At 36.9% G+C, this 13,341-nt stretch overlaps 1 protein-coding gene across 1 annotated transcript in view; it reads left to right on the top strand.

Annotated features, from left to right (window-relative positions):
* The window catches only part of VWA3B (von Willebrand factor A domain containing 3B), a 218,312-nt gene that overhangs the window by 134,070 nt on the left and 70,901 nt on the right, over positions 1-13,341 (top strand). Inside the window, 3 exon segments of the mRNA XM_076001008.1 lie at positions 4,455-4,550; positions 6,209-6,326; positions 6,415-6,571. Coding sequence (XP_075857123.1) covers positions 4,455-4,550; positions 6,209-6,326; positions 6,415-6,571 — 371 coding nt within the window.

The following is a 13,341-nucleotide window of genomic DNA, read 5'->3' on the forward strand; positions in this document are numbered from 1 at the left end:
CTCGTTTGCTATTTTATAACCATACCTGCCTCCCTTTCACCACCTTCCCTACAGCTAAAATCATACTAAATAGGGAAAGACTGAATTATTTCCCCCTAAGATTGGAAAAAAGGTAAGGATACCCACTCTCACCACTCTTATTCAACATAGTAATAGAAGGTCTAGCCATTGCAACAAGGAAAGAAGAAAAAATAAAGCCAGAAAGATGAGGAAGGATGAAATAAAACTATCCCTATTTGTAGATAGCATATCTTCTATGTAGAAACAGCAAGGGATCTACCAAAAATAGAAATTCCTAGAACTATTAAGTGAATTCTGCAACATTGCCAGTTGTAGGCTCAACACACAAAATTAATTGCATTTTGACACACTAACAATGAGCATACAGCAACTATATTAAAAACCATTTATAATTACTCCAAATAAAATAATTAGGTATAACACTTAACATTTACAGGATCTGTATGTTGAAAATTACATAATTCTGCTATAAGACATCAAAGACCTAAATAAATGGAGAAACATACTATGTTCATGGGGTGGATGAATGGATGCCATTTCTCATGAAATTGATCTACATGTCTAATGTAATTTGTAATAAAATCCCAGAAACATTTTTTATAAACATAGATAAGCATATTCTAAAATGAATACAGAAACTTCTGGTCCTAGGATAGCTAAAATAATTTTGAAAAAAAGAACAAAATTAGAGGAATCACTATACCTGATAAACCTGGCTTACCATGTAAATATATTAACAAAGACAGTGTAGTATTGGCAGAGGGATAGCCAGAATAGAGGAACTAGATTTAACTTACATAAATATGCCCAATTGATTTTTGACAAAAGTACAAAATTAATTCAATGGAGTAAGTATAGCCTTTCAACAAATGGTGCTGGTACAATATCTATAGGCAAAAAAAAAAAAAAAAAAAAAAAGAGAGAGAAAGAAAGAAGGAAAAAGAAAAAAAGAAACTTGACCTAAACCTCACACCTTATACAAAATGGACTCAAATGGATCAAGTAAATGGATCATGTTCAATGTAAAACATAAAACTGAGGCCGGGCGCGGTGGCTCACGCCTGTAATCCTAGCACTCTGGGAGGCCGAGGCGGGTGGATTGCTCAATGTCAGGAGTTCAAAACCAGCCTGAGCGAGACCCCGTCTCTACCATAAAAATAGAAAGAAATTAATTGGCCAACTAATATATATATATATATATATAAATCAGCCGGGCATGGTGGCTTGTGCCTGTAGTCCCAGCTACTTGGGAGGCTGAGGCAGGAGGATGGCTTGAGCCCAGGAGTTTGAGGTTGCTGTGAGCTAGGCTGACGCCACGGCACTCACTCTAGCCTAGGCAAGAAAGCGAGACTCTGTCTCAAAAAAAAAAAAAAAAAAAAAAAAAAAAAAACATAAAACTGCTAGAAAAAATAGAAGAAAATCTTTATCAAGTTGAGGAATTTCACCGCATTCCAAGCTTTTTGAGAATTTGTATCATGAATGGGTGCTGGATTTTGCCAAATCTCTTTTCTGTGTAAATTGATAAAAGATTTTTCTTCTTTGGTCTATTAATATGTAGATTACATTGACTGATATTCAAATGTTGAAGCAGCCCTGTGTATCTTGAAATGTTTCTCACTTGGTTTTAGTGTATAATTCTTTTAATACATTGCTGGTTTCAGTTTGCTAATATTTTGTTGAGAATTTTTGATCAAAGTTCATAAACGCTATTGATCTGTAGTTTCTTGTTGTTGTTGTTGTTTTTTCTTTTTAATACTGTTCTTGTCCAACTTTAGTATTAAACTGATATTGTCCTCATCAAATGAGTTGGGAAGTTGTCCTTACTCTTCTATTCCTGGAAGAAATTAATGTAATTCTTCTTTGAATGTTTGACAAAATTATCATGAAACCATTTGGGCCTAGGGATTTCTTTTTCAAAAGATTTTTTATAATTAATTCAATTTCTCTAATGGTTTTAAGATAATTTGTATCATACATTTCATCTTGGTTGAATTTCAGCAATTTGTGGTTTTTGAGGAATCAATTGGTCCATTTTTTCTAATTTGTCAAATTTATGAGGGCAAAGTTGTATGTTGTATTCCTCTATTACCTTTTTAATGGCTGCAAGATCTTTAGTGATGTTCCCTGTTTCATTCTTGATATTAGTGCTTTGTGTCTGTATTCTCCCTTTTCATCTTTTTCAATCTTGCTAGAGGTTTTATTGGTTTTATTTTCTATTTGTTCAGTTGTTTCAGGAGAATTTGTAGTTAACTGTTGATGCATTTTTATAGTCAGCTTCTTCAAAATCCTTGTCAGATAACTCCAACTTCTAATACATCTTGGTGTTGGCACCATTTAAAGATGCAATTTTCTTGGTTCTTGATGTGATGGGTGATTTTTGATAGTGTCCTGGACATTTTGTTTATTATGTTAGGAACTCTGGAACCTATTTAAATCTTTTATTTTAGGAAGTAGTCAACCTGCTTAAATTTAGCATGTAGGCCTTGACCTACTTTTGTGGGCTGTGGTTCCAATGGCAATTTAATTTTTACAGTATTGTTTTGGTGTTTGTTTTCCTGGTGTGCCTGAGACTCCTACTGGTCTCTGCTGGTACTACCTGAGCTGGCAGCAGGGATCTTCTCAGAGGTTAGGTGTTTTATGAGAATGCAGTGGTTGTGGTGACCTCTCCCGCTGCTGTCTGTGGGTCTCTGGGGTCTCTCCATGTCTCTGGGTTGGGGAAGAGAAACTTGAAACTACACGAACCAAGACACTTCCTGGAATGGGCCACTTCCTGAAGCTTCTTCCCTCTTGCACGATCTGTCTATTTGCTCCTGGTATCTCTGTGCGAGGAGCAGTGTCTTGGGCCCATGGGGACAAACAGGCTTCCCATACTGGCTACTTGTTTGGTGGCATCCCTTTAGCCAGTCCTGCCTGCCCACCCCAGTGAACCTGAGTCTTGTTAGAGTTGCTGCTTGTCCTAAGCATTTTAATGGCCTATTGTCATTTCTACCATTTCACTTAGATTTGGGATCTTTGGTATTGAGAGGCAATCATATACCGACTTTTTATTTTGTTTCCATTTTTTATGTAAAAAAGCAATGACATGTGATGAATGACCAGTCGTACAGAATCTGGGGAGGAGTTAAATGCTTGAATCCACTACCAAACAAACACATTTTCATTCAGTATTCACAGCATTCGAGAATAGGCCAGTTTTTGTGTTTGGGGACTTTGGGAGCTAAGTTTCAGTTTCATTTGGTACACACAAAATCTGGTGATTTTCATCCAGCAATTATGGTCAAGGTGGCCTGCCAGTGTGTCAGTGGCAGGAGCTCAGCTCTCCTATGTGGATCATTTGTCCCTTTTTCTCATATATTTCCAAAGATAGTATATCTTTCTTAACTCCTGGTCACAGAGGCAACCAAGACAAAAGGGCTCAAATAATACCTACAAAACCAATGAATACCATATAGTACACTCTTATCTCCTTACATGAAGACCACTACTATTACTTTTCTGTGTAAAATATAGATCATTTGCAGATTATTAGCTAATCTTTAATTATCTAATTTCTTATAGGAGAGGTTGAGTCCCACCCACTGAAAAAACAAACACATTTCATTCATGAATGCATATGTAATGCCTTGGGACTTGTGCCTCTAAATTGTGAAGTACAGAATACAATTAGTGTGATTTATATCATCAAATATGAAAAGAAATTAAGTTGACTTGGCACAGGTTCATTGTCATCTAAAGCATACAGATTAAAGGTCAATATTTGATAAATATCACTTGCTAGGAGAAGGGATGCAACAGAAGGTAGAAAACAATACACATAAAGGTCTGGACAACATTTGTGGTAGGTAGAATTTCTAAAGGGCTTATCAAAGATGTCCTGACCTAAACCCTGCAACCTCTAAATATGATGAGACATCACTATCATGATCATGTTATACTGACCTAAAGACAGGATTGGCTAAGTGGGTCCAGTGTAATCATATGAGCCCTTACAAGTAGGAGCTTTTTCCAGTTGGTGGCAAAAGAGAAAGAGAGAAATTTGAACCATGAGAGGAATTCAATACTCCATTCCTGACTTGAAGATGGAGGAGTCACATGAGAAGAAATGTTGCCTTAAGGAGCTGAGAGAAGCCCCTGGGCTACATCCAGCAAGGAATTGGGGACTCAGTCCTACAACTGCAAGGAACTGAATTCTGCCAACAACCGAATGAGCTTGGAAGCAGATTTCTCTCCAAAAGGGGCACAGATTGAATTCAGATAGAGGGGGAAATCCATTATGGTAGCATGTAGTTTGTGATAGGACTATCCACTGAGGGTTAGGAAACCAAAGTTTCAATCTTCTTTTAAGGATCCAAGGAAATAGTTGTATCTAATGAAGTATTAATATCTCCTTCTATCCCAAATTCCTTTAACTCTTCTCCCTGTGATACCAACAGAATCAACCAAAACCAGCCTGCTCAGAAGCCAGATGGCCACTCTCAAGAGCTCAGATTGCAGTGAAAGGAAGAATGGCTTCTCCAATTCTTCTCCAAGTGACAAAGGCAAGCCAGAGAGGGTCTCTATCCCAGGAAGCCCAGCCTGCCTCCCTTTGCCCAGTGCATTCCTGAAAGGACTAGGTGTGGATATGTTTCGGAAAAACAAATCGTATTTTAAGTGGGCCCCGATTGTTTCCTATTCTAAGAATCCCTTGTAAGTCAAGTCCACCTGCTTTATGAACTGGATTTTCTTAGGGCTAGACTTGTGCTTAGAATGCTTTGGTGTTTAATACACACAGGCTCACATAACTGTGGTGCTAGTGGTGATGCTTGCTGCCATTCCATGGTTTGAATTTGAAATGTTAATACTTGACAGTTGGTTTACTTTCTTCCCTTCATTCATGGGGTACCATCCAATGAGCCCCTTTCTGGCCCAAATTGTCAGTCTTTTGGGGGCTAACTATGAGGAAAATATGATTTTTCCACTCAATTTTTATTACTGACTTACTATTTTTTAAATAGTAAAATTTTAAAGTTTAATTCCTATTGTACTTTTCGTTATATTTTAAATAGTTGATAAATAATAAATCCCACATACTCACAGTCCCCTGGGTAGTAGGAAGCACCTGAGTGACAAATATCACCTGTTGATACTCAGTCATAGTTTAATCAAACTCTATTTTCGTTAATGCTGATTTGTGTGATGCCTTTCCTCAGTTTCAATTATCCGTCACATTTCCAAATCTGCTACATGCACAGTCCTTACAGGGCTTATCAAATGATGATTAAGAACATGATTTCTTAGTTATTTCAACTAGCTTATGTACCCCTCCTTCTCAATGCTGCTCATTCAGCAAAGTAATATTACTTCCCATTTATAAATATAAGTTTATGTAAGGATGTAAATTTAAACCCCCAAATATTAATTTGAAAATTTAAACTTACAACTGAAGAGGACCTAACAAGGTTTTTGGTTTTTTACATAGAGCTGGAGAACTATAATATGAACTATCAGAAACTAAAATGTTGATCAAGCCTCTCTTGTATAATCTGGGGGAGTCTAAGAGGTCAACATTGAACAAACATGGGTTCATGGTATTCTTATTGAACATTTTAGGCTGGGCATGGTGGCTCATACCCATAATCCCAGCACTTTGGGAGGCCGAGGCAGGAGGATCGCTTGAGGCTATGAGTTTAAGACCAGCAACATAGTAAGACCCCATCTCTACAAAGAATAATACAAATATTAGGTGCTCAAGAGGCTGAGGCAGGAGGAACACTTGAGCTCGGGAGGTCAAGTTGCAGTGAGCTACATTAATGCCACTACATGCCAGCCTGGATGACAGAGTGAGATGCTGTCTCTGAAAGATAGATAGATAGATAGATAGATAGATAGATAGATAGATAGATAGATAGATAGATAGATAGATAGATTTTAAATGTGTGTTTTCTGGAGAATAAGGGAATGAGTATGTCCCGTTCTTCCATAGCGAGAAATCTCCTCAATGGATATGAGATGATGTAGATAAGCAAAACAATGGTAGTGCCATGTTATCTATGCATTTAGTATAAATTGCAAAGGAATCTTCCTGAGAACCCACTCTGACAGACCAAGGTATGTTTTCTGAAATATGGTCCATTTATTAGCCGTTGGTCATGGCTGAACTGAGATAAGTGTGATCCTTTTGCATTTTGATGTAAACGCCGGATATGAGGAAAATACACAACTGCCATTTCCCCTTCCACAGAAGTAAGCATCCTACTGGCAAATGAGTGCCTGGATGACAAATCATCGGAAAGATTGATCCGAAAAGGAAGCCAAGTTTATGATGGGTGAGTGCTTTAATTTTATGAGAGCAGTTTTGTCTGTTACCCACCAAGTTGAAAAAAGTTTTAAAACACCACAGTCCTGTGTTCTTAGTTTTTTAGATGTATCTTCAGAACACTGGCTCAAGACCTATGGCTTGGTCGCCAAGAAACTGACCATCATGGATGCCTTGTCAGTGACTGCGGTCCCCCACAGCTCAACCTACATCCGAGTTCTGGACAAGCATGTTGTTTCCAAGGTCTTTGATGAGGTAAACTATGTGTCCCTGATTGACGTATCTTTCATTTTCTGCCCAAATAAAAAGTATTCCACTGCAATTTTTCTTGTATGGTTGTAATAGAAATGTATTTTAGCCATTGGGGAAAAAAGTATTTGTAAAGGCAGTAAAAAGGAGAGAGAAAGAATAGCTCTTACGAATTTTTTTAAGGTGAGAGGAAACTGGCCTTTGTTACATTGTAAGTTCACGGCTTGTTGCTGATGGGTAGAAGTATGGAGCTGCAGAAATGTTCAGGAACTCTCTAGGCCAGAGACACAAGTGAACATCATCCAATATGAAAGGATAGGGAGAACTTGTGAGAGATTATGTCCTTCCTTTGCTTACCTGCTCTTCCTAAACTAAGTGGATTCCTATCTTTTCCATCATAAAAGCCTCCAAAGGAAAGAGAGAGACAGAGACAGGAAGAGGAAAGAGACTATGTCAGCAAGAGAACCACCAGGGGCTACTAGTCAGGTACCAAGTGGAGAAAAAGAGATTCCAATATGAAGGCATGGTGGGGATAAAAGTGGAGGAAGGCCAAGTAAGTACTGAACAGCTTCCATTGAATTTGGCCACTAGGAGGCCCTTGTCTTTACGAGAACAAATCCGGTGGAGCAGCCAGATTGCATTATGATAAGGAACACCAGAGAAATGAGAACATGAACATTGAACCCAGTGCTTTCTGGCAAATATAACAGCAAGTAATAATTTAAATAGCAACATATCAAGTTTTATAGTTACTAAGTGGAAATAATATCCTTAAAAGTCCTTTCTCATGCTAAAATATTTACAGAGGAAATAATGCAATGTTTGGGATTTGCTTCAACATAATCTGGATGGTGGGAGTAGTAGGGGGAGGGGAGGAGTACCTGAAACAGATTGTCCATGAGTTGATAATAATTAAATTTGAAAAATAAGAATGTTGAAAGAGGAGGTTCATTCTACTATTTTTTTTTCTGCTTTCTAATATATTTGAAATTTCCAATAAGAAAAGTTGGGTGGGGGGGAGCAGGATAACTTAAAGAAAGAAAAGGAAAGGAAAGGAAAGGAAAGGAAAGGAAAGGAAAGGAAAGGAAAGGAAAGGAAAGGAAAGGAAAGGAAAGGAAAGGAAAGGAAAGGAAAGGAAAGGGGAAAGGAAAGGGGAAAGGAAAGGGGAAAGGAAAGGGGAAAGGAAAGGGGAAAGGAAAGGGGAAAGGAAAGGGGAAAGGAAAGGGGAAAGGAAAGGACCTTATCTAACTGGCCTTGAAATGGCTGAGATTTGATTTATTTGGAAGAAGCAGATAAATTAATGAGATTTTTTTTCTATTAGTCACATTTTAAGAATTATAACCCATGGAGGTTGGCATGCATCCTGCTTTGATGTGACCAGTGACTGTTAGTCTAAAGGTTGTATGTGTGTCATCCTTTAGGCTGGTTCCTAACTACTTTGCCTCAAGATAAGCGGTCCTGTCCCTGGCCGTGACCCTTGTGATTGGCAGATTCAATTTAGACCTCCAGTGAACTCTAACCTGATTAGTCAGATATCAGCTTATCACTTGAACCTGACTTCTTCCAGAGCGACAGAGAGAAACTGAACACTGATTTATTTCTTCTAGGAAGTTTGGTGATAGCTTATTCATATTCTGTACATTTATTATATTAATATTCTTCAGTTTTATTTGGAACAAAATATATTTAGTGAGCTCTCCCTGGAAATAGAATTTTCTTGGGCTTATCATGCTTCTTTCTAAATCTCCCAACAACTTGAGATACATCAAAAAGTAAATTTCTCAAAAAAATTATAGTAGGATAGGGAAACATAAGCATAAAATCCAAGGAAGAAGCCATAAAGGAAAGATTTATAGACTGAATACATAAAAATGTTATTTTGCATAAAAACATATAAATAAAATAAAAGCAGATCTCAGAAAAATATCTGTAATTTATATGACAGACAAAAAGGGTCATAGGATACGTGTGTATATCAGTATAAATCAGTATGTATAAATCAATGTTCAATATACAAACACACATGCACACACATTCATACCATAACAAATAAAGGAATAAAAAGTGTGATAAATACCTCAGTGGCAAATCTAGGGGAAAAATTAAAAAAGCCAAAACCACATACAAAAATATTTAACTTTACTGGTAATTATATGCACTTTGAAAAAATACAAATTGAAAATCAATTAGACACATCCTCTTCCATCAAATTGGTAAGGTTGAAAAATACTAATAAACAATGATAGGGTGAAATAAGAACTGTTACATCCTGCTAGTGGGAAAATAAATTGGTGTAACCTTGGTGTAATATGTTCAGAGGCCTTAAGAGCTTACATTTATACCAGTAAATCCATATATTACTAGGAATCTATATAAGGAAATAATCAGAGATACTGACAAATGTGCAGAGAATAATTACTGCTGCCTTGTATCTAATAATGAGAAAACTGAAACAACCTAAATATCTAATAGACACATTCATATAATGGAACATATACATTCATTAGATATCACATTTCTGAAGAATAAGTAATGACATGAGGAAAAGCCCTCAGTATCATGCTAAATGAAGAAATCATAGTACAAAACTACATATGTAGTATGTTAGCAATTTGGTTGTATGTATATATTATTTGGGCATAGCACTTTCTCCCTCCCTCCTTTTTTCCATTACCAAAATGTTAACAGTTTAAATTAATGCTGAGTTGTTAGAGAAGTTCGTTTTTTATTTATATACTTTAACTCTTAACATATACATTTATACATTTATATACATTAACTCTTAACATATATTAATTATATACAGAGAAAAAAGTTAACAAAAACAGATCTAAAAGCAAATGATAAAATGATATAAAGGGAACTTAATTTTAATTAATTATTTTATTTTTATTTGGTAAGTAATGAATACATTAAACCATCCTGAAGTCTTTAGAGAAAGATGTGAAAGCTTCCCTCACAATCACTCCCTTCCATGGAGGAAACATTCTGACTAGTTCAATAAATTTCCTTCCAATCCTTTTTCTACCTGTATATATGTATACAAATGTATACATATTTTTATACATATATACATAGTACTTCAATAAACATAAATAAGGCAATACCATATGGATTTTCTGTTTTATCTTTTTAAAAAATTATGTCTTAAGGCAGGTGTGGTGGCTCCCTCCTGTACTCCCAGCACTTTGGAGGATTGCTTGAGCCCAGGAGTTTGAGGCTACAATACGCTATGATCATGCCATTGCACTCCAGCCTGGATGACAGAGCAAGACCCTGCCTCAAAAAGAAAAAAACAAGAAAAAACAGCAAACATTATGTCTTGGAGAACTTTCCACACAAGTAGATACTGGTCTATCTCATTTTCATTAGCTGCAAGGTTCTTCACCATTATTAATGGACATTTATATTTTATCCTTCCTAACTCTATTAAAAACAACCCTGTAACATATTTCCTTATACATAGATTTTTGGGGCACAGTTACAAGTCTGTCTTTGGGATAGATTCCTTCAAGTGGGATTGCTGTACCTGAAAGATATTTACATATCAAATTTTGATAGATAAATTCAAATCATCCTCCGAATACATTTTACATTTCCACTAGTTTATATCCCCACAGACAGTGTACAATGATGCCCTTTTCCTAAGAGTAACTCTATATAATACTTGACAATCATTAGTCCCATGAGTGCAGAAATACTTTGAAATCCCTGAAAGTAGTATGCAGACATAAAATCCTGATTCAACTTGTCCTTTCCTCACTGGTTCATATGCTGAAGAAGTAAACTTAGTAACTAGTCCAACATTAAGAAATTTGCTGTCTAGGATGCATGCAATGTATCTGTACTCTGGTAAAAATAATATTCCTACTCTGAGGTTGTTATGGGATTAAAAGAAATAATGCACATAATGGATAGTACTTAGCAGGCACTTAATAAATGTTGGCTTTCATTATAAAAATATTCAACAAATATATGCCTACTATATGACTGTGCTGGGCTCTAGACAACAGTGCCAAATAGGACAGCCAACATTCCTAGCCCAGCACAACTTACAGTCTCATGAAGGAAATAGCAATGAAAATAAGAGAATTTCTAATTAAATGTAACAAGTGGAAAGTGCTGTGTGAAGGTGCAAGAGAGGCCCCCTAACTAGGTTTCAGTTGTGGGAGGTGTTCCTTAGCCAGCCCTGTCCAAGTTCAGACCAGGGGAAGAGGAGGAGTTATGAAGGGGAAGAAATGGGGAAGAGGGTCCTGGCAGTGGGGGAGCTATGGGGGAGTCTAAGGGACTGAGGAAGTTTTCATTCCAGAGGAAGTTTAGTGTGACTGGAGAAGGCAATAAATCTGGTGAAGGAAGGGCCTCGGTTGAGTTAAGGATTTTGCACTTCATCCTGAGGGGAATGGAAGGGTTTTTAGCAGAGGACAGAAAAGATTAATTTGGAGCTTTGGCTGCCATGCAGGCAGTAGTTGGAGAGGTGCGAGGCTAGGAAGACTGGGACAGTCAAGAGGCAAGGTCTGGTGGCTAGGCACAGTGGCAACAGGGAGATACCCCTAAGGCTATTGTAAAGTCAAGTCATCAGGACTAAACGATGTGGGGCTCAGAGTCAGAAAACTGTCAAGATTGATTCTCCAGAGTCCAGCCAGGATTATCAAGGAGGAAAAAAATGAGAGGACAAGTAGTGAGGGTCCTGTTCTTCAGGAGAACATTCTAGTCTCCTGCCTCTAGAAAGCAAAGCCAAGGGAAGGGGATGAAGAGTTCTCAAGTGCATTTCATGAGCACTTGTACTTGGTTCATTTCGTGGCATTGTAAATTCTCATCATGAACCTGCAGGCAGGTAGTGCACTGCCCAGCACACTTACCCTGCTTTATTAATAGTAAGAGCAAGAATCATGATGATAGAAATATACTGCTATAAATTCCACTTCACCTTCAAACCACATTTGTATCTTTTATTCCCTAGTATTTTCTCTGACTAGAAGAGACCCTCAGCTATAAATGGAAAGAATATCAAAACAATAATCTTATCTCCCACTTCATGGACTAAATAGCTTTTTGAGATTTGAACCTAACATTTTATGAAAAAAATAGACAAAAGTAGAAGGGAGCTGCAAAGAAAACATGCTTAATCCTTAACCCATTTTACAGAGAATTTGTAATTAACTCTTCCTCCTCTTTCTCTGCATGGCCACATCTGTCTGGGTAGAATTGTAAAGCAGTGTTTGGCTTTGTCCCTAGCTTTTTGTTTTATTCATGACTTATGTATGGGCTCTTTCTTCTTCTGGAACATAATGCTGTTTTGGTTTTCAGTGTTTCCTGGACCAGCATCAAATCTGTCACCTTGGAAATGAAGTATTGAGCAGGGAGGTTGCCCTAGCAACGCTTCATTACAAGATGTGAAATGGACCAGATAATTTCATCTTAGCTCTTTCAAAAAGATTAATTCATCACCAAGTCACATACAGAATAAAACTGCTTTAGCTCTTTGATGAACCTAGAATTTAAAGCTCTTTATTGCCAATTGCTTTGAAAAAAATTGGAATAATTTGAGATTAGTCTGCATCATTGGAGAGTCTACTTCATCATTCCTCATCACCATTGTTACCATAATGTCTTTTACAACATCCCATCAAGGCTTTCTGCTTTGTCCTTCTCTGGGCTCTGCATATAGCACTGTAGTCAGATGTCCTGGATTTGTACCCCAGTTTTGTCATTTACTCCTGAAGGGCCATGGCAAGGTCCCTAATCTTGTATGCAATGAACCGTTGTCACATACTAGGTTCTAAATGAAGTGTCTGATATCATTAAAGTGTCTCATTTAAAACTCAGAGCAACCTGTGAGGTGACTGTTCATTTCCTCCTTTAGCTGGCAAGGAATGCTAGGTGCCAAGAGGTTAGGGATATGGCTAAAGTCATTGTTCATTGTTTTTGTTTATACCAAAATGAAATCAAACTGAACACATGGTTTTGTACCTGCATTTTTACTCAACCACTTATCATGAACATCATTCCATGCAAGCATATACTCATCCACTGTATCAAAAACTTAAATCAAAAATAATCTTTTATTTTCTAGATGTTTAGACTGAGAATTGTGAGATGTCATCTACACTGTAGTAACATATTTTCATGAGTTTATGAAGGATTTTATTGACAAGCCACTTAGCTAGTTAATTTTGTAGTCCTGCCTCCATTTTGTTCTGGGGAGTCTGCAGATGTTTGACTCTGGGGAGTCAAACAGATGTTCTGTTTGACAAGCAGATGTCTAAGCTTCAGCATTCAGCAGCTGGCAGTTGCAAAATCTGTAAAGCCATTGCATCTGTATTTAAAGAGTCATCCATGTGAGATTTGCACAGCATTTCCATTACTCATGTTCAATCAGAACATCTCCTTGGCCAATCTGTTATTAGCTCTGGGATATATATTAGAAGAGCTAATTTAGTTGAAAAACATGTAGGTTGATGAATTCAGTCTGAGTCAAACAATAAATGCATAATCACCAGTTTCACAACTATTTTCTCAATTTCAAAATGTTTGGGGATTGCTTTTAAACACAGCTAGAATGTTGTCAGGTAGTATTCTACCTGTTCTACTTTAAAAATTAATAGCTGTGTATACAGTTCTATATTCTACTTTCTTCATTTATCATATATTATGAATATTTTTCCTTATAATGACCACTTTTGGATGAATGTTAATAGTTATACCAATATTCAGTAATATGAATTACTACAATCAATTTAACTATTCTAAAGGGCTCATTTTCCTATATCATTTTA

This window comes from Microcebus murinus, chromosome 3 (assembly GCF_040939455.1).
Source record: "Microcebus murinus isolate Inina chromosome 3, M.murinus_Inina_mat1.0, whole genome shotgun sequence".
Taxonomy (NCBI): Eukaryota; Metazoa; Chordata; class Mammalia; order Primates; family Cheirogaleidae; genus Microcebus; species Microcebus murinus.